The sequence below is a fragment of the Myotis myotis genome, unplaced genomic scaffold (assembly GCF_014108235.1).
Source record: "Myotis myotis isolate mMyoMyo1 unplaced genomic scaffold, mMyoMyo1.p scaffold_m19_p_10, whole genome shotgun sequence".
NCBI classification, from domain to species: domain Eukaryota; kingdom Metazoa; phylum Chordata; class Mammalia; order Chiroptera; family Vespertilionidae; genus Myotis; species Myotis myotis.
The window spans coordinates 69,331,157-69,353,840 of record NW_023416314.1 but is presented as its reverse complement, the minus strand read 5'-3'; the positions used below and the strand labels follow the sequence as shown (position 1 = coordinate 69,353,840).

The following is a 22,684-nucleotide window of genomic DNA, read 5'->3' as shown; positions in this document are numbered from 1 at the left end:
ACATTTAAATAATCTTTTGGGGTGGCAACATAAAGAAAACATCTCAAATAGGAATATATATGTGAGAGCTCTGTCCACTATGTGAAGTAGCTATTAACATAGGACTAATTTTTAAAAATCACTTAAAAAAAAATAATCATTGAAAGTACAAGTGAAGTGCTCAACTTGTTTATAATCAAGATTATAATTTCACAATTAGCTTGCCCAAGTTCTTGATTATGAGGTTCAGAGAACTTGATTGTGGACTTTTGAAATAGTTACACAAGATTCCAGTGTCTTATGAAATCATATATCAAGATGAAGTTCTGTAATTTGTAAGCAAAGATTAATGTTAATAGCTTTAAAAAAATATCTATAATTGACCATTGTGGCTGAGAACTCAAATGGCCTAAGTCATCTATATGAGTCCACAGTAGAAGTCAAGTGATGTGACATTGTCATTTGGTGAGTAATATTTGTATTGAAAAGATTTGATCCCAGAGGAAGGATTTTTGATAAATTAAGGGAAATGTCTAAAAGATTTAGAAATGAAATTTGAACTGGAATATAGCAGAGTGGATCATATAGTGTCATAAAGTGAAATATTGTTGAGTTTACCCTGAATTGTTGGAAAATCTCTCTTTTTAAAATACTTAAGCAGAAGAAATGACCAAATTATTTGTAACATTACTTATAAGTTGTGGTCTGGATCCTAAAGTACTTCCTTTATCACTCCAAATTCAGGGAATCTTAAGAAACAACATTATTAAGAGTAGAAACCAGTTCTTTGTATCAGTTGGAGGGGTGAACTTAAATAATTTGAAGAACAAACCAGCAGAGATGACACTTGAAGAAATAGAGTTAAATTGTGCTTAAAAAACAGGTAATTTGTTCGACCAAGATTAGGAGTTTAGAATTAATTGGTGAATAGTACAAATAAGTTTTCTCCCTTACAGAATTGCTTACTTGGACCTGTGCACCCTTCTTTAAATAAAAGCAAGTAGCAGGCAGTATTAAGGAGGCATCACCTACTTTCTAGAACTAGTGTTCATTTAATATCTTCCTCTCCATAATCAAGTCAATATTTTAAGTATTATATAGTAACTAGAGGCCCAGTGCACGAATTCGTGCACCAGTGGGGACCTTCGGCCTGGCCTGGCCTGCAGGATTGGGCCGAAACTGGCTCTCCGACATCCCCCGAGGGGTCCCGGGTTGCAAGAGGGTGCAGGCCAGGCCGAGGGACCCCACTGGTGCACGATCAGGGAGGGTTCCAGGGCGGATCCAGCCCATCTCGCTCAGTCCAGATCGGCTGGATCCTAGCAGCAAGCTAACCTATCAGTCAGAGTGTCTGCCCCCTGGTGGACAGTGCATGTCATAGTCACTGGTTGACCGGTTGACTGTCTGCCCCCTGGTGGTCAGTGCATATCATAGTGAATGATTGAGCGACCTTCGCATATCATCAACATATTACGCTTTGATTGGTTGAATGGACAACTGGACACTTAGCAAATTAGGCTTTTATTATATAGAATGTGCATTGAGTTGATAGTATATTTTTATCCTTGTTATTCTTAAGTCTCTTCAGTGACTATGTTTAATTTCTCCTCATATTTTAGATTCTGAGAGGCATTTTTCTGTATTTTCCCACAGTACCTGGCATGTTGATCAGATATAAGCTCTTCTAAACTTAAAAACAAAAGCTTGGCCCAGCTGGGGTGTCTCAGTAGTTGAGCACTGATCTATGAACTAGGAGGTCATGGTTCTATTCCCAGTCAGGGCCTATGCCCGGGTTGCCAGCTTAATCCCCAGTGTGGGCCGTGCAGGAGGCAGCCTGTCAATGATTCTCTCTCATCATTGATGGTTCTATCTCTCTCTTCCTCTCCCATCCTCTCTTGGAATCAATAAAAATATATTTTAAAAAAAGTTTGGAAAACTCCCGAAATACAGATTCCCTTTGCAATCAGTAAAAATATTCCAGACAACAGATTCCTTAGTCTAATTAGGTTTTTTAAACCCGTTATCCATTAGTTGGCCCATATTCTAATTTGTCTCCTTTATCTCCTAACCAAGAGCAAGATTGTCTCTTCTCTAGGTTGCTCCTATAACATTCCCACTCAAGTGAATAATGCTGATGTCCTTAGGCCCTTAGCAGATGGGTTTAGCCAGTTTTAACAGGGAAAGATTGTTTGGGCTGTCATTTGATGCCATACTCCCTGTATTTCTTAGGAGAACAAAGAGATCCTGTGAAAGTGGAGCTTTAGTTGTTTGAAAGTCACTGTAGCAAGTACTCAAAAGAAGATTGTTAACAAAGGTGGTCAGTTTGTACTAAAACAGAGAACAGTTATTGTTGGGGAGCAATAGAGAATGTAATCTGTAGGATTTAGTTTGAGCGTAGATACATTTTGCATTTATTTATCCTGGCATAAATATTTTGCATTCATTGGAGTTCATAAAAAATGATTGATATTTGAAATCAAGTGGAGAAGATGAATGCAAAGAGATGTAAGCATATTTCCAAAGCCAAGATATTTTATAGCTTCAAACCCAAGAAAGCACTCTGAGCTCTTCTTTTTAGTTTTTAATGGAGAGGATATTTCTCTAGGAAGGAAAGAAAAAGGATCCACTAATCAGTTAATGGGTTAGATTTTAAAATATCTTTATTGAGATATAATTCATATACCATACACTTTAACCCATTTAAAGTACAATTCAAGATTTTTATCATAGTTACAGGGTTGTACAATCATCATTACAGTCTAATTTTAGAACATTTTCATCCTCCTTAAAAGAAACCCTGTACCCATTAGCTGTCAGCCCCGAACCCCAAACCCCTTGAGTCCTAGTCAACCACTAATTTACTTTCTGTATACATTTATCTATTCTGGATATTTCATATACATGGAATCATACAATATTTGTCCTTTTGTGACTGGCTTCTTTAGTACACATTTCAAGGTTCATTTTAAGTGCTTTTTCTCAGAATTGCTTTGACTATTTGGAGTCTTGTGTTTCCATACTTATCTGATGACTTTTTTTCCTTTTCTTTAAAAAAATGCCATTGTAATTTTTGATGGCGATTGCGTTAGATCTGTGTGTTGCTTTGGGTAATATGGCCATTTTAACCATGTTGATTCTTCTAATTCATGAACATGGAGTATCTTTCCATTTCTTTGTGTCTTTTTCAGTTTCTTTTAATAATGTCTTGTAGTAGTCAGTATATAGGTCCTTCACATCCTTTGTTAAGTTTATTTCTAGGTGTTTTATTCTTTTTGTTGTAATTGCAAAAGGAAATGTTTTTTTTTCTTTCTTTTTCTGAGATTTCATTGTTAGTATAAAGCAGCGGTTCTCAACCTGTGGGTCGCGACCCCTTTGGGGGTCGAACGACCCTTTCACAGGGGTCGCCTAAGACCATCGGAAAACACATATATAATTACATATTGTTTTTGTGATTAATCACTATGCTTTAATTATGTTCAATTTGTAACACTGAAATTGGGGGTCACCACAACATGAGGAACTGTATTAAAGGGTCGCGGCATTAGGAAGGTTGAGAACCACTGGTATAAAGGAACACATTGGATTTTGTACATTGATTTTATATCTTGCAACTTTATGGTATTTTTTTATTGTTTTTCTAAAAGTTTTTTGTTAGAGTCTTTAGGGTTTTCTATATAAAGAATCATGCCATCTGCAAAAAGTGGCAGTTTTACTTCTTCATTTTACTTCTTCATGATTGTACAACCCTGTAACTTAGATATCTTTTATTTCTTTTTTCTTCCCTAATTGCTCTGGATAAGACTTCCAGTATTATCTATAAAATCTGTACAATAAAAGCCTAATTAGTTGTGGCGGAATGACCAGAATGACCGGTCACTATGATGTGCACTGACCACCAGGGGGCAGATGCTCAACACAGGAGCTGCCTCCTGGTAGTCAGTGTGCTCCCACAGGGGGAACGCTACTCAGCCAGTAGCCAGGCTCACGGCTGGCGAGTGCAGTGGGCAGTGGCGGGATCCTCTCCCACCTCTGTGGCAGCGCTAAGGAGCAGTGAGCCTAGTGGGTAAGGATCAGTGAGCAGTTGGGGTGCAAGGAGTGAGGGGTCCTGGACTGCGAGAGGGATTCTGCCTGCTGGCTTAGGCCTGCTCCCCGCGTATTTCATGCACCAGGCCTCTATATTGAATAACAGTGGCAAGAGTGGGCTTACTTATCTTGCTCCTGATCTTACAGGTAAAGATTTCATTTTTTCACCATTGAGTATATTGGTGCTCTGGTTGAGGCTTGAAAACATAGATTATCTTTACTCTCTCTTTGAACTGTATTACATTATTCCCAGAGGAGGAAATGGAGACTTAGGTTAATGACATCCCTTGTCTTCAATTTCATAGCTAGTGGGTTACAGAATCAGGATTTGAAATCAAGTTGTCTCTTCTGCAACATCTACATGCTGTGTGTATTGGTGATTGATTAGCTTACAGATTGCATAGTATGTGGAGGTGGATTCCTTTATACCTAGAAACTATTGCTTTTTGATTGAAGGCACACTTTCAAGTTTACACATGTTTGGTGTTTCTGGAAGTATTGCAAAATAGCTACTTGATTTTGAAATCAAGTAGGTCAGGATTTTCTTCAGATTTGCAACCATGAATCTTGTTGCTGCCTGAGAAAACTTGGAAAGGCACTCAGGTGCTCAGTATATGGCTGGACCTGACCTTGATGCTGTTTTCTGTTTATCACTCTGGCATCCTCAAATAGATTTAGCGACTCTCTGGAGGTCCATCTTGGTAAATGTAATGTGTTCCCTGTTGACATTCGGGAAACTCTAGGGTACCTGTTCTTGCTGGTGAGCTAATGTTGATCATAGTAGAGGGTTTTTTTAATTGTTTGTCTGTTTTTTAAAACTGTTGTTTTTTTGTTTTGTTTTCAAAAAGTAGACAGCTGTAGGAGGGCACAGAAACAAATGAATTTAGTTATAAAAATTCTGAAAGATATTTATTCATTTGTACTTTATCTCTGAAAACAGAGTCCATGAGCCTAAATGGAACAAGATCTCCAGATGGGAGTTAGCAGGGTGCCCTTAGAGCACTAGTGCTAGAACCGTGTAAGAAGCAGCAGATGCAGCTAGAGAATCAAACCTAAAAGCATGCCTTGCCTGGCTGGAGTGACTCAGTTGGTTGAGTGTTGTCCTGTGCACTGAAAGGTTGTTGGTTTGATTCCCGATCAGGGTACATACCTGGGTTGCGGGTTTGGTCCTCCATTGGGGCATGTGCAGAAGGCAATCGATTGATGTTTCTTTCTTTCTCTCTCTCTCTCTCTCTCTCTCTCTCTCTCTCTCTCTCTCTCTCTCTCTCTCTCTTTCTCTCTGTCTCTCCCTCCCTCCCTCCCTCCCTCCCTCCCTCCCTTCCTCTAAGCATGTCCTTGGGTGAGGAATAAATAAATAAATAAAAGCATGATCTTACTTGGAGGAAAAACTGAGGAGGAAGGTTTCCTGGAATTAGAAATTCAGCCTCTGTCCTCTGTACTAGAATATCTCCTTCACCCACACACCCTCCCACCAGTCCCCATTGTCTCCCCCCATCCCCACTTTTTCTGTTCTTCTCCTTCCTTTCTGTGCAATGTCCAGTTTTCCTATTTGGAGGTCAAACTTGAGGCCTTGGAGACTCAAACCTAGACTTGAATTCTAGGTCCTGTACTTATTAACATTGAGTCAGGTAGTAAATATCTCCCAAAATGAGAATAATACTAGTGCCTGTTTCATAGGATTATTGTGAAGGGCAAGTGAGAAGAGAACACTTATTTTATGTAAAATAGATAGTGCAGTGCCTGGCACATTAACTGCGTAATAACTTGTTATTATTATATATATTATTATATATTATAACATATATTTATATTGTCAACCACAGGTCATTGGTGCCAATTCAATGCCAGCAGGAATCCCCAATTTGGGGTGTTAATGAAGAAGGAAACTATTTAGTGGAAACATCTCAACTGTGATACTGAGCTACTGAACACATGGCTGTGGGGAGGTGGCCCTAGGGCGAGGCCTCCCTCCTGCTAGACAGTTCTGCTGAAATCTGTGAGATGTCTTTGGAGTTTCAGCTCCAGCTGGGAAAACACAGTCTTCAGTCTTTGGTGGAAAGGGCAAGTGTGCTCTATGAGCCAGAGTGGAGCTGACCTATATAGAGAAAAATCCCCAATCTTGGTCCCTGATTGGTCTGTCCTTATGCAAATGAGGACACCAAATCTTCACAGTTTGGTCTAAAAAGCGTTGTCCTGATTGGTTGGTGAAAATGCTAATGGAGATATAGGTGTGCAGGTCTGATTGGATTGGACTGGGAAAGTCTCAGTCTTATTAGTTGAAATAATGATACCAGGAATTCCTTTCAAACGTTTGGCTCACATCGCAGAAATAGTGCAGGCCATGGTAAAACAAGGCATAGTGACTAAAGCTGAGAAAGGGTGGACATGAGTAAGATGGGTGTTGGGGGTCAGCCCCAGCAGGTCCAGGGGTTCCCCAAGGTGTGGATGGAGTCGGCGAAGAAGGAATGATACAGAGACAGCGTTCAGTTGATCAGCAGCCTAGCCAGGATCTCCAGCCAAGTTCTGTTTGTCTTTTATTGTCTTGTTACATCTGTATTTATACCAGTTGATTTTAATCCTGTCAATCTCTATTCCAAAGGTTAGGGCGTTTCTTATCTCCATTCCAGGGAGTAAAGATTATGTAGTTTAAGGGTGATTGTTTGTAGGTAAAGTGATTAACTACCCGCCAGGCATTTAGTTAAGGGTTTTTTTTTTTTTTTTTTTTTTTTTAATATATTTTATTGATTTTTTTACAGAGAGAAAGGGAGAGAGAAAGAGAGTTTAGAAACATCGATGAGAGAGAAACATCGATCAGCTGCCTCCTGCACATCTCCCACTGGGGATATGCCCGCAACCCAGGTACATGCCCTTGACCGGAATCGAACCTGGGACCCTTCAGTCCGCAGGCCGACGCTCTATCCACTGAGCCAAACCGGTTTCGGCTAGTTAAGGGGTTTTATTCCCTCCCTAACTTCAGGGAAAAATCCCTACCTGGGGAAACAACCTTTCTCGGAGAGGTGACCTTGGTTAAAACACATAGCACCAAGAAGGTGAGCAAACATTAAGAACAGTATGCCATATACGCCAGGTCCCTTGAAACATACACTGTGCAGATATTTCTTCTCTGCAGCGACTGTTTCAAGCAGCAAGGATGGACCGGCTTCCGGCAGATGGGTGTGGAGAGGGGAGAAGGGGCCAGCACACAGGCTGCTTAATGACCCCTAAGAACATGGGAAACAATTGAGGGTAATGTCGAAGTGCAACTTTAAACAGAATTCCTTGTTTCTGTGATCTTCCTGAAGTTGCACTGCCACAAAGATAGACCAGTACAAGTTATTCAGATAATCTCAGTTAAAATTGCCTTTAAAAAATAAGTTCACACTTTATAGTAAGGGATGCCACTTTTGTGCACTTCCTGGTTATATCATCTCTCAGAAACTCTTTCTCCCTGGGGGAAAAATCTAACCTCTGTGATGTGGGAAAGTTCCAGTCTTACTGGGGATTTAGGGCAGTTAAATGAACCCTGAAACTGGGTGATTGCTTTCTCAAGGTCACTAGTGTGATAGTTGAGAAGCCTGTTACAAATCCATATCAGAGGGAATACTTTGTTTTATGTATTCATTTTGTCTAGTGAAACAGCGCATTTGTCCTCTTTCTACTGACAATTCCAGGGAGATGATTAAGTTTCTGAAGAATTATCTTTACCACCATTAAGTGTTGTTATTTCCATTTAAATGACCTAGTCAGTGGGGAAAGGGAGGGGAGGTTAAGAAACAAGATTTTGAACAATTACTGCTTCTCAATAATATTATACTGGGGAACAGTAGTGGCAACAGGAAGATTGGCTTTGGAGTGAGTGCAGCAAGAGTCAACTTTGCTGTTACCAAGCTGTTTGACTTTGGCCAAAGATCATTAGTCTTTGAGCATAACGTCCTTCATCTATTAAATGGAGCTGATTCTTTTTCAGGATTATGATGACAAGGAAAGGAGATGTAAATGAGGTTCTAGGGTAGTCCTCGGTGTTTTTATGGATACCAAGTAACATAGTTAAGAACATCTTTTATTGGTACAAATTAGTCTTATTTGATGAAAAGGAATTGTTGAAACCAAGAAATAATGTAGTTTACTCAGCAGACATACTATTGGAAATCTGAAGTTATTAACAGATCAGTTAGGAGGTGATTAGTGCTACTACAGGGAGAATTCCTTGCTTTGTGAAAGATTTACTAAGTGGTTCCTTGAAGTATGGTTCTCCCTAGTGAACCTAAGATATGATAAACTTAGAAAAATTTTGTTATGTGCAACTTTTCAATTACATTTATAAAAACCTTCCAGTGATTTTTTAGTCTTCTCTTGCCCCAAGTATAGTCTATTAGGAAATCCCATTGACTATAACTTCAACATATCGAGAGTACAATTCCTTCTACCACTCTGGGATAAGCCACTGAAATCTCTTGCCTCTATATAATAAAGGCCTCCTGTTCTCTGATTCCATCATGGCTCCCCTACAATGGATTCTGACACAGTAGCGAGAGTGATCCTGAAAATCTCATTAGATTATGTGATCCCCCTGCCCAGATCCCTCCAATGGCTTCTTATCCTGTTGAGATTAAAACCAAAATTCTTCATGTGGTTGACAAGGCTTTCAACCACCTGCTTCCTGCCTTCTTTTACGTCTCATCTCATCTCATCTCTGCCCGCTTTCCCTCTCACTCTCCCTTTCAACACAAGCATTTCTTGCTTGAACACATTTCTTTGAAGTCAGCCCCTTGAACACACTTGGCTTGGCATTGCTGCCTTGGGGCCTTTGGCTGTTCTCTCTTCCTGAATGCTCTTTCCCCACATATCCATGTGGCTCACTCTTCTTACTTTCTTCAAACTTTGCTCAAATATCACTTTCTCATTGAGACCTTCCCTACTACCTTCAAATTCACAACCCTCTCTTTTGCATCCCACTTGTGATCTCTTTGTCCTTTCTGTTTGTCCTTTTTGTCATAGCTTTTGTCACCATCTCCCATACTGTACACTTCCCTCATTTAGATGTTTCTTATTTGTCTACCCACTAGAATGGAAGCCCATAAAGGCAAGGTCTGTTTTTTTTTAAATTTATTTTTTTATTCACTTAAGTATGTTAAGCACCTAGAATAGTGCCTGCACATAGTCTTAATACATATTTGTTGAATGAATGAAAATATCTATTAAGTAAGGTGTTCCACTATTTTTGAGATTAAAGGATAATGTAATTTGGGGGAATTATCTTCTCTATATTTTCTGAAGTTATTATGAATCTTAGAAACAAAATACAGGCTATAACTTCAGGAAGGAATTCTCATAGTATAAACTATGAAACTAGACTACTTGCTTTTGAATCCCAGGTCTGCCAGTTTATAAGCAATATCACCTTAACTTCTGTGTGCCTCAGTTTCCTCATCTGTCAAATTGGGATAACAATACATTTAAAGTAATAATTTTTAAAAAAATATATATTTTATTGATTTTTTTACGGAGAGGAAGGGAGAGGGATAGAGAGTTAGAAACATCGATGAGAGAGAAACATCGATCAGCTGCCTCCTACATGCCCCCTACTGGGGATGTGCCCGCAACCAAGGTACATGCCCTTGACCCGAATCGAACCTGGGACCCTTCAGTCCACAGGCCGACTGAGCCAAACCAATTAGGGCTAAAGTAATAATTAAATGAGTGAATGGGTGTAAGATGCCAGATACTGTTCTAAGTATGTGGCATTTAAATAGTAAATGCTATCTGATATTGCTGTTGTTGTATTTGCTATCATATTTATTCCTGGGGATGATTCTTATTTCTATCAATATCCATCTTCTCTTTTCCAGACTTTTTCTCAAATTTCCTAATAACTTGCTTTCTATTCCCTTCTGGATGGTTATCCAAGATCTCAATCCTAGCATGTCTAAAAGTCATCTTTTCTATTCTCCTCAGCCTGTTTTGGACTTCCTTATTTTGCTAATTTTAGAATCACCTAGCCTCTAAATCAGGTTGGCAAATTCAAATGTCTCCAGAAGATAAAGTAAATGAGTGAAGTGGATCAGGTGTAAACACATGTCTGGGAACTGTCCAGGTGACCAGTGTGGTTGACTTAGCATGGCCACTTCTCAGCCAGTTGTTGCCTTCAGTAACGTGGGCCCCATTGTGAAAAGTTTCTTAATTTTTTAAGGTTGGTGCACATTTCCCACGTTAACTCTATGGGCCAAATAAATTATGCCAGTGAACCAAATACAGCAAGTGGCCAGTTTGCTCCCTTGTCTCCAAGTCTTATGCTTTTCTTTCCATATCTAGATATGGAATTGCCATGTCGTACTGAATCTATCATCACATTCTTTCTCCCATCCATACCTTTTTCTAGATTCCCCTGATATAACACCTCCCTACTAAATCTTACACCTTGGTGCAAGTTTCATCTTCCGGAAAAAAATCCCCAATTGAATTACCTCTTATATCTTACACAAAAACTTCAGTTTCCTAATGCCTGTGCAAATATCACTCTCCTGGGATCTTTTGTTTATTTCTGGTCTCATTTTCTAATGTGGCCTTTTATGCATCCTCTCTTGGATGCATTACTGAATGACATACTGTGTCCCAGCCATGCCCGTACTTTCCAGTTTCTTCCCAGTTCTCTGTGGTTTGGCTTGTGCAGAGACATTTAGTAGTTTCAGTGGTTGTTGAACATTTATTTCACTCTGCCGGGAGTGCTCTTCCTTATATTGCACATTCTTCCTCACTCTTTCTCTTTTTGAAGTCTTACCCTCTCCCAGAGTCCAGCGTTGGAATTTGTCCTTGCAGCTGTCTACATGGAAGTGATCATGTGCTGTTGGAACTCTGATAGTACTTGTTTTGTTCTTTCTTGTGGACTTTTCTTCATTTTCCCTTTCTAGTCGTTGCTGTGTGTGTGTGTATGTGTTAGCATGCATATTCATCCATGTGTTGGCATGCATTATCTTGTTCTAAACTGTGTGTGTGTGTGTGTGTGTGTGTGTGTGTGTGTGTGTATGTGTTAGCATGCATATGCATCCATGTGTTGGCATGCATTATCTTGTTCTAAACTAAGAGCCCCTCAGAACTTCACAATAAATAATAAATAGTGAATGAATATTTTTTCCCTTGAGGTTCAGTTGGAGGTGGGGTGTTTTATAATTTTTGGTTTTGTGCTGTAAAATAAGTTGTATACCTTTTTCCTCTTTGTTTTAAAACCTCAGGTGAAACACGTAAACAGCTAGATGGAAATTAAACCAAAGCTGGTTAGATAAAAACTGGTTATAAAATTACTGCAACAGGGTTGAGATAACAGTTTTGGAAGAGTGGAATGCAATGAGATAAAAAAGAGGTCCTTGAGTAGCATTGGTAATAAGCTACCTTTCTTCATCTAAGGTTTAGGAAATTGTTATAGGAAACCAACTCATCTTAATATTAAAAGAATATTGGTACTATATTATTATTCATCCCCAGATCTTTACACAATTGTTGCAAATAGATTTTCATTTTGTAAGAAAGACTTCCAATTTAAAGTTTCAGTAAAATACTGCTAATTGGTAAGGCTGAGATGAATTAGTAAAAAAGTTAAAGTCTAGGATATGTTGACCAAAATGTAGTTTTCTTGTTTTGAAGACATGATAAAATGAACCCAAGCCTTGCAAAATCTTTAGACTTTTTTGAATTGTTGGAGAGAGACATCGAACCAAATTCCTTGGAAAATCTCTTTGGTAGTAAAGGCATTGAAAGGTAAATGTATATAATTAGTAAGTGCTAGAAAGTTAACCATAGAGCATTGAACATATAGTTTAATTGCTTCATGGAAAAAAAATGAATACTACAATTGGTTGACAATCTTTACAAAAGTATAGTCAGTAGGAAAATTGCAAAATCATTAGAAAGCAGAAGAGAATAATGATAGGTTAACAAAACTGGGAGGGCTGTGGCTGACCTCTTCAGGTGAACTATTTTGAGGGAAGTATGCTTGAAGAGGCAATGACTTGCTCAAGTTCATGCATTCAGCTAGAGAACAGCTAGACAAGGCAGGTCACCGGGGTGCATCTGTGGTAGACTGCTTAATAGCAGTGGGAGGAGTGATGAGCAGAGCAGCATGTGCTGACAGCAGAGTGGAAGAGACTCATCAGCGATGAATGAAGAATGGGAAACTGGTGAGGAGGAAAAGCAGAGGTGATCTGTGGTAACAATGAAGATGCTGGCAGAACTAGACTTGGTCACACATTCCTGCAACTGGGATGGGGCAAAAATAGTCCTCTTGGTACAGACCTGAACGTTTGAAGAAATGACATGTACCTCTGTAGCCCCTGAGGGTGCCTGCTGGGAGCCGGTCCATGCCTGCTGTTTCAAGGGACCTGGCATATATGGCATACTGTTCTTAATATGTTTGCTCACCTTCTTGGCACTATGTGTTTTAACCAAGGTCTCTGAGAAAGGTTGTTTCCCCAGGTAGGGATTTTCCCCTGAAGTTAGGGAGGGAATAAAACCTCTTAACTAAGTGCCAGGTGGGTAATTAATCACTTTAACTACGAACAATCATGCTTAAGCTACATAATCTTTACTCCCTGGAATGGAGATAAGAAACGCCCTAACCTTTGAAATAGAGATTGATAGGATTGGAATCAACTGGTATAAATACAGATGTAAGAAGACAGAACGAGGAGAGACGGAACCTAGGCACAGAACCTACACAGAATGTTCTCTAGAGACAGAAGAACTTCGCTGGAGAGAACATGGCAAAAGTTCCTGGACAGAAACTGGCCTCAGAACCTAGAGACAGAACCTAGCGAGAGAACATGGCAAAAGATCCTGGACTGAACCTGACTACAGAAATTGGCAAGAGAACCTGACTAGAACCTGGTGACTGAACCTGGCTGGAGAACCTAGCAAGAGAAGATGGACACAGAACCTGGCTGGAGATCCTAACCAGAACTTCGCTGGAGATCCAGACCAGAACTTGGCTGGAGATCCTGGCTAGACTGCTGATCAACTGAATGCTGTCTCCATGTCATCTCTTCTTCGCCGACTCCGTCCACACCTTTGGGGACCCCTGGACCCGCTGGGGTTGGACCCCGGCAGGTGCCATTATGCCATGCTCTTGGTATACTCCTACATGGACATTAAGACTGGGGAACGTTTTCACTGAATATAGTGCTACAAGTTAAGTGGGTTGATTCAGTATCTCTTACCTATAGTCTCAGCCTTACCTGTACCCCAAACTACAGATTATGCTGATGACACTGAATTGCCAAGGCGATAATACTGTATTGCTTTAGTATACGCTTCTCAAGGAGGCCAGGAAAAGACGGTATCTTTTAGTCAGTAGATGCCAGTTTTAAAGTTCCCTTAACATTCCTTACGTGTAGAAAACTCATTCTCCAGATTGGCTTTACTGTAATGACTGTCATTTACGGCTCACCACCAAGCTAACTTCCAGTAGAAATATTGCCAAGCTTACTTTAATGATAGCCGAAACTCCAGTCTTGTCACATAAACAGAACTAATACAGTAAATAAGCTCCCCTAATCTTGCCCATTCAGCCTCATAATTTTGCTGTGAAACAGGAAGGTGCTGCTTATCTGTGTGTTCCAATACCTATCAGTGCCTGTCATGTGAAAGGAGGTGAGGATCTCTTTATAGATAATGTGGAAAAAAACACAGCAGGTTAGACAGCGATGTTCACACATTATGAATTAGAAGAGGCTGAATTAATGACATTTTACTGTGATGATGACATCTTAATTTACAAAGTGCTTTTGCAAGTATTCTCAAATGATTTCCACAAGCTGGTGAAGCAGGTTAGGGTTGGTTTTGTTATTTCCACATAATGTGCAAGGACCAGTGACTAGTATAAAGGTTGCACAGCTAGTAAATGACAGAAGAAACTGAATTTAGGTTTTCTAACTCCAGGCTCCATGTTCTTTCCAATTTCCTGCCAAAGTTCCTGATAAGGATGATTCTGAGGCAATTTGGAATACCCGTGCCAGAGGTTATAAATTGGAGAGTTCCTCAAATGTCTGAAAGTGAAAAAGGTCTGTTAATGCTTTGACAATATCCAAACTAGGTGGATCATGAGAAACAATTGGATGGGCTTGTTACAAATATAAATTTAGGTTGCCCTGCCAGTGTGGCTCATCAGCCTATGAACCAAGAGGACACTGATTCAATTCCTGGTCAGGGCACATGCCCAGGTTGCAGGCTTGATCCCCAGTAGGGGGCTTGCAGGAGGCAGCCAATTGATGTTTCTCATTAGTGTTTCTATCTCTCTATTTTTCTCCCTTCTTCTCTAAAAATCAATAAAAACATATATATATATATATGTCAAAAGCCCATTGCACAAAGATTTGTGCAATAGGCTTTCCTTCCCCTGGCTACTGGCACCAGTTTTCCTCTGGTACCCGGGATCCAGGCCTTGGGTCCTGCTGCAGTGGAGAAGCCAAGCCTCGAGGCTTCTCCACTGCAGCTGCAGTGAAGCTTGGCTTCTCTGCTGTGGCTGCTGTGGAAGCCTCTTCCGTCTTCAGCCTTCAGTCTTCAGTCTTCAGTCTTCACTCCATGCCTGGGTATGCAAATTAACTGCCATCTTTGTTGGGATAATTTGCATAGTCACTCTGATTGGCTGGTGGGCGTAGTGGAGTGACACCAATTTGCATGTTTTTCTTTTATTAGTGTAGATAGCTTCACTACAGACCTAGTGAATAAAAATCTCTAAGAAAAGAACATGGGAAAGTATTTTTAACAAATAAGATAATTCTCAAGATCATGCATTTTGGGAAACACTGTATGAAGGTCAAGCTAGTCCTAGAAGAAGTCAGTGGGTTTTACATGCAGGCTTTTTAACTGGATATCTATTCTCGGTACCAGAGCTTGGTTTATAATAGTGTTAAAACCTCCAATGATTTCTGTATTAAATATTTACTTATAATTTTGACAATTACATAGAGATTTTATTTTAGACTAGTTCTGTGTTTGTGCATTTTAAATAGATTAGGGAAAAAAAAGAAAACTTGGAACTTCAACGTGTTTCTATGCAATGAGAACCACAAACAGCACATCCAGGATTTCTAGTCTTTACTAATTGAAGATTGAGGGTGAATAAGAATGGTTTTTAGTAGCTGCAAATAACAGAAATTTTTATTTGCTTTATGTTTAAGTAGGACCATAAAAGGATAGCTGAAGATTTTATTTTATTTTTTTACACTTAGAGAAAAGAAAGTTTTAAGTCTGCTTTTTTTTTTTTTTTGGTAAAGACTTTTATTGTACTAGAGAGAGAAGAAGGGAGAGGAAGAGAGAGACAGAGAGAGACAGGCTGCTTCCTGCATGCTCCACACTGAGTATTGAGCCTGAAACGGCACAAGCCCTGACCTGGAAGTGTTAAATCTGCTTTTTTATAGGTGGATCTAAATAATTTATCTTTATTGTGAAATTAATGTGATTTATTGATGATGATTCTTAAAGAGCCAATAGACTTAAAAGAGGATGTTCCAATTAGTTTTTTCCTTAAGTTTTTTTAAAAGTCCTCCCAAATGATGAGGAAGGAGGAAATGGGATTAAGTTTAACCAGAAGAAATTTAGATTTCAGTTGACCAGCTCAGTGATCTTTGTAGTGATTAAACAGTGGAATGGGATCACTCATCCATTCAGCAGGTGAATGTTCATGATATGCTGACTGTGTTCCAGATATAGTACTGAGTTTGGAATATAGTGGTGAGCAAAAAAGCCATGATCTTTTCCTCCACTGGTATAGCAGAGAAGATAGATCATTATATAAGCAGCTCCAAAACATGTAATATGAGCCAGCTATGGGAGCATTAACCTAGTCCAAGGGTTTAGAGTAGGTTTTCTGAAAGAAGTAACACTTAATCCAACATGTGGGGGAGAAGAAGATGATGATGTTCATAATAGTAATGAGATACAATGTTTATTAAAAAGGTTACCATATACCAGATACTTTTCTAATTGCCTGAATAAAATCATTTACTCCTCCCATAATCCAATAAGGTAGGTCCTATTAATAGCCTCATTTTTGCTGAAAGAAAGCTATTTGCCCAAACTCTCATACTAGTAAATGGAGGAGCATCTGAAATTTGAAATCCTGTTAACCACTATGCAAACTGCATTGATGAATTAGGGATGGACAGGCGAGAGGGGTTGGAGGCAGGAGAATATTTCCTGCAGAGGGAACACTTTAGGTGGAGCTCTGGAGGCCAGTGAAAACATTCAGGAACTTTGGGCTGAGATTCTTTGGGAGGAGGAGAGGCAAGAGATAAGACTAGATAGGGAAATGGGCAGGTGCGCAGTCACAAAGGACCTTGAGGCTATTGGTGGGGGTTTTGTTTATCCTAAGGTCAGGGGGAAATCACTGAAAGATTTTAAGTGGTATATGTCAGGATTACGTTTAGATTTTGGACAGTTTACTCTGGCATTTTGGAGAATGGATGTGGAGAGGGCAACCCAGGAGACAGGGAGATCAACAGAGACCTGCAGTGGTGATAAGCCAGGGATTGAGCAATGGTGGCTAATTAAGGGGGTGGGGGGTGTGGATGTAATCCAGGGAGTTGATGAGAGAGATAGGAGGTGGAAGTCCTGGGTTGTGGGGTGATGGAGTTGAGTCGCAAAGTCAAGGACTGTGAGGTCTGGGTAGGCGCTGGCACTAGTCACTGACATTGGAAAAACAAAAAGAGAAGGAATAGGCTTTGGGAGGAAAATAATGAGGTTCATTTTTGACAGGTTCTGTGTGAATGTCAGGCAATCTTTTTTTTTTTTTTTTTAATATATTTTTTATTGATTAAGATATTACATATGTGTCCTTGTCCCCACGTTACCCTCTACCCCCCCCCCCCCCCCCCCGCTCATGCCCTCACCCCCCCGTTGTCCATGTCCATTGATTAGGCCTATATGCTTGCATATAAGTCCTTTGGTTGATCTTTCCCCCTTACCCCCACCCTCCCCTCCCCTCCCTCCAAGTCCCGACAGGCCAATCAATGCCTCTCCGTCTCTGGATCAGTCCTTGTTCATCAGCTTATGTTGTTCATTATATTCCACAAATGAGTGAGATCATGTGGTATTTATCCGCTCTCCAGTTCCATCCATGCTGTGGCAAATGGTAAGAGTTCCTTTTTCTTCTTCCTCTTCTTAAAGAATACCTTTCAGCATTTCATATAATGCTGGTTTGGTGGTGATGAACTCCTTTAGCTTTTTCTTATCCGTGAAGCTCTTTATCTGACCTTCTATTCTGAATGATAGCTTTGCTGGATAAAGTAATCTTGGTTGCAGGTTCTTGCTATTCATCACTTTGAATATTTCTTGCCACTCTCTCCTGGCCTGCATGGTTTCTGTTGAGAAATCAGCTGACAGTCGTATGGGTACTCCCTTGTAGGTAACTGACTGTCTTTCTCTTGCTGCTTTTAAGATTCTCTCTTTATCTTTTGCTCTTGGCATTTTAATTATGATGTGTCTTGGTGTGGTCCTCTTTGGATTCCTTTTGTTTGGGGTTCTCTGCGCTTCCTGGACTTGTAAGTCCATTTCTTTCACCAGGTAGGGGAAGTTTTCTGTCATTATTTCTTCAAAAAGGTTTTCAATATCTTGCCCTCTCTCTCCTTCTGGTACCCCTATAATTCTGATGTTGGTACGCTTGAAGTTGTCCCAGAGGTTCCTTACACTATCTTCATGTTTTTGGAATCTCTTTTCTTTTTTCTTTTTCGGTTGGGTATTTTTTGTTTCTTTGTATTTCAAATCTTTGACTTGATTCTTGGGATCCTCTTGTCTGCTGCTGGATCTCTGTAAATTATTCTTTATTTCAGTCAGTGTATGCTTAATTTCTAGTTGGTCCTTTTTCATGTCCTCCATGGTCTCACTATACTTATTGAGGGATTCATTAAATTTATCGGCGGTTTCCATAAAATTCTTGAAAAACCTTATAAACGTGGCCTTGAACTCTATATCCAGTCGTTTGCTTTCCTCCATTTCTGCCATTTGTGACCTGTTTCTTTGTCTCCGTATTTTGGCAGCTTCCCTGTGTTGATAGAGTGGCCCTGCGCGCCAGGTGTCCTGTAGGGCCCAGTAGCTCAGCCTCCCCAGTTACCTGGGGTGGACACTCTTGGTGCACTCTTGGTGCCTTGGTTGTTGTAGGATCACTGGGAGGAATTGAACTCCAGGCCAATTGGCTGTGAGAATCAGCTGTGTCTAAAGTGGGAGAACTTCTGTGCTGAAGACACCCTTCTGGGGCAAGACTTGCTTCAGTGGGGCTTTGGTGCTCACTGAGTCTGCTCCCTGAGTGTGTCCCTTATGGATCTGAGGAGTTGCAGTCTGGATGGTCCCCCTCTGACCACTGGGTACAGTGGCTCCTGGATCTAAGGAGGTGCTAATTCAGCCTCTGCCTGAGGCCACACAGCTGGAGCCACGAAGAGGCTCAGTTGTGAAGCAATGCAAGCTGCTGCGGGGCCTTGGGCCTTCTCTTGGAAGTTCCGGGTCTGCCTGGCTGGCTGCAGTTAGGTACATTCACATGCAAAAGCCTCTGCCGCAGCCTGGGTGGGGCGGGGTCTCAGGGAATCCAAGGGCGGATCCAGGAGCTATGGCTGATTCTCCGCCCGGAGTCGCGGGTCTCAGTGACCCGCTAATTGCTGCAAGCACCTCTGAGGGAAAGCCGCCTTCAAGTTCGCCCGCTGCCGGACAGACCAGCTTCTCCCCGTATGAGTCCTGGGTCCCCAGAGACTTCCAGGAACCGGAGTTCAGAGCAGTCGGGAGCTTGTGATTCAAAAAAACAGCCGCGTCCTCAGGTGCCACCCCCTTTCCTCGCGTGCGCGAGCCGCCGTACCTCTGCACTTCACCTCCGCAGCGCCTCTGGCTCTCAGCGTGCTTTTCTTTCCTTCTAGTTGTAGAATTTACACTCAGCCAGCCTTTCTGTTGTTCTGGATGATGTTTGCTCAGTCCTTTGCGGTAATTTTCAATTGTTGTGTGAGGCGACAATTTCCCGGTGTTTACCTATGCTGCCATCTTAGTTTCTCCCAGGCAATCTTATAGATTAGTATTAGGCTGAGCTAATGTTCTAAGTTCCTTACCAGAGTCCTTTGGTTCAGCTACCATTTTAGTAGTCATAACTTATATGCTACATTATACAGGTCTATAGAAAAGTTGGGAGCCTCAGCATGTACTATTTTAGGAAAGGGAGAACATTATTTTTGAATGGTTTGAGTGTATTCCGTGTAGCACTTTGTGCCTTAGTTCGGTAAATGTTTGCTATTTCCTTTTTAGGCAGAAAAGCAAGGAAGTGTATTGGACCATTAGAAGACCTGAATTCATATTCCACCTTCCTACCTTTGACATTTATTAGCTGCGGAATCTTTGGTCAGCCATTCTGTTTATTTGATCTATCACATATGTCTAAAAATACTTACTTTTTCTGTCTTCAGAAATGTTAAGAGTCTCTGAACAGTCTTTGGAAGCATTATAGAAAGTACAAAGCATTATACACAAATGAGACATTGCTTTCCCCCCTTCCGTTCTCAGCCAGAAGCCTAGAAATAGAATTGCCCTATGAGTTGATCAAACCCTTTGTGCGAAGTTCAAATTGCTTCAGAGATTTATTTTGGGATCTGTTGCAACTTTGTCGTGATCAACACCTAAGTCTCTTTTGATGTGATTATTTATTATGTCAATTTTAGAATGTGTCTAAAACAGATTTTTTTTACTACTTTATTATTGTAAGCTGGTTTCTGAATTAAAAGTTAAACTAGTTTAAGCACTAATTGTGTTCTTTTTTTTTTTTTTTTTAAATATATTTTATTGATTTTTTACAGAGAGGAAGGGAGAGAGATAGTTAGAAACATCGATGAGAGAGAAACATCGATCAGCTGCCTCCTGCACATCTCCTACTGGGGATATGCCCGCAACCCAGGTACATGCCCTTGACCGGAATCAAACCTGGGACCCTTCAGTCCGCAGGCCGACGCTCTATCCACTGAGCCAAACCGGCTTTGGCACTAATTGTGTTCTTTTTAAAGAAATACCTTAAGCTTCAACTTTATTTTTAACATATACAAAAACCGTGGCTAGGTGAAATGGTAAGGATATAGTGGAATTATTGGTAGTGAAGTGCCATTTCAACTGTGATATAATTTGGAAGACTTTCAAGCTTGACATAGGGAGGGAGACAGGGAAGGGGCCATTATCAAGTGCTGTGGTCAACTGTATTCTAATCCCACAGCAGAACTCTGGAGCTATGCAGAATTTAAGTTTCAGAGTTACTTCACCCGTGGAGTCAGAATACTCAGAATTTATACACCTACAGCCATTAGTTACTCGGTGAGGGTTGTTGTTGGAGAGAAGCATTAATTTGATAGCACTTCTATCCACTTTGTGCTTGGGTGTTGCTGGTTTCAGCTACAGAGAAAATCCTTGTGCCAAGAGATGCATTTGGACTCTCCACCAATGGTATGGCCAGAGTGGATATGGATGGGGCACCACCGGCTTAGCTTAATTCCCATCACAATATTTGCCCTTGGTTTCATTTTCTTTAAACAAAGCAACAAAATAAGACCAAGGAAAAGGTAGAAAAGGAGTTAATTTCTGGAGATAATCAAAGAAATAGAATTGAGGCATTATTTGATGTATGTTATCTTTCATTGTGGGTAGATGTTTTGCCACTTCTTAAGGTGGATTGGTCTAATTCTAAATATTTTAACATTTTTTAAAAACTACAAGTGATTAGAGAATAGACCTTATAAGTTTAGTTTGTATTAAAAGTATAAGTTAATCTCTTCCTCTCCATAATTTAATTCTAATCTACTGAATAGGAGCTATTTATATCATTGCCATTTTGCCCCTTTATTGGTATTTATACCTCATGTCAGGCATATGACATATATCTTGGATAGCTCAAGGATAAGGTATAATATCACGGAAGTTGTGTCGTTTCTTCTTGAGCTCTCTCCAGACTCCCATAATTTTTCTTTTATTTTATTCAGCAAACATTTGATTACCTTTGGTGTGCCAGATACTTCGTAATGTACCCATAATTTTTCTTTTATTTATTTTATTCAGCAAACATTTGATTGCCTCTGGTGTTCCGGATTCTTTGTAATGTAGCAGTGAATTCAGTGGGCAGCCTTGGCTCTCATGGAGCTTTCATTTTAATAGGAAAAGATGGACAATAAGCAAACTCATACTTGGGAAGTCTGGTGGTGAGATGTACTAAGAAGAAAAATAAAGCAAGGTAGATACTAGAGAATAACAGAGGAAAAAGGAAAGGAAGTTTTACTTCTGCTGTTTTGCATAGGGTGGTTAGGCAAGATTTTCTCCTCAGGTGACTTTTAAGCTCAGACCTGAGTGGAATTTCCTCTCTCTATTCCAGCCCTACTGACCTCCTTGCTGTTCCTTATGCATCTACAGCACACACTTTGTACTAGCTTACCCTTCTGCCTGGAAGACTCTTCGTATGGATAGCCATGATGTAAATAAATAGGGAAAGAATTGGGAGCAACCAATTGTGTCGTCAGGCAAATGGAATTATTTCTTCTCTTAGGACTGCAGGGGATGGTCCGGAGGCCATTGAATTCTGAAGCCCTAGCTGGGACTTTTGGGTTTCTTTGGTAAATCACTTAATATAACATGAATAATTTGTTTAAATATACATGTTTAGATGATCTTTTTGAAGGTGTAATCCCACTTAAGTTATTTTGCCCCATTTTCTACTTGAAAAAAAAATTAACTGGGCCTATCTATAACAAAAAACTAAGTTATAATAACTTGTCAGTTGACTTAATAAAATACAATGCCCTGTGTAATATCCATAGAGAGGTGCCCTCCATCACATTACTTTCAACACAGTAAAAGCTTAGAAAGCTTACTGGTAAGTGGAAGCCTAATAGTTTTATTCAAAACCAAGTCTTAAAACAGGAGGCTATTGTTTTATAAGCTACTCTGAAAACTGCATTTATTTAATTTATCTAGAAGTGCAATATTTATGTGTCTCTTTACTAATTTTTTTTCCTAACCATATTGAAAACATTTTGCACTAAACCCTTAAGATTGATTAGGTTTATAAAGAAAAGGCAGCTATGAATGAATTGCTGAATAGCATCCCCTGTTGGATTATCTCTAAAATGATAATGCAAAAAATAGAAAATAAAAATGAGCTATTTTTGCTGGGCAGGATTTATATCATTGCAAAAGAACCGAGTAATTCAATAGCACATTCTCGTGAAAATGTTTTGTGGGTACTGTACTAAAGGAGAGTTTCTGTTTGGACTCACACTTTAGGTTATTGGATGCCTAAGGTGTCCACCATTAAAAAAATTATTCTTTGCTTTCCACCTCATCTTTTATTTATACTTTATAGATCGTGGTGTTTGGAACACATTTTTATTTTTTGTCTTAACTCTTAGCCAATTAGTGATTATCTTTAATAATGATTTTCATGATAACAGAGATAGCAGAAATTGAGAAATATTACTGAAATATCCTTTATGATAGCAGCTTCCCCTCCTTTCTCACCCAGCCTTTTTCTGGAACTGTAGAACAGAACAAATGGTTTCACCAAATTTTCTTTTAGCGAACTGTGCCCTCCAGTGGAGAAAACACAGGGCAGTGAAATAGCCCAGGTAACAAGCAG

The 22,684-nt window shown here is 40.0% G+C and overlaps 1 protein-coding gene across 3 annotated transcripts in view; it reads left to right on the top strand.

Moving 5' to 3' along the window:
• The window catches only part of HSD17B12 (hydroxysteroid 17-beta dehydrogenase 12), a 137,747-nt gene that overhangs the window by 1,343 nt on the left and 113,720 nt on the right, over window positions 1-22,684 (top strand). Inside the window, exon 1 of one of the 3 annotated variants that reach the window (XM_036326129.1) lies at window positions 19,290-19,419. The exons of the other annotated variants lie outside the window; for them this stretch is intronic. Within the exon in view, the coding sequence (XP_036182022.1) occupies window positions 19,305-19,419 (115 nt within the window). The 5' untranslated portion in view covers window positions 19,290-19,304. Of the gene's footprint in view, window positions 1-19,289; window positions 19,420-22,684 lie in introns of those variants that run through there. 3 annotated transcript variants of the gene reach the window in all.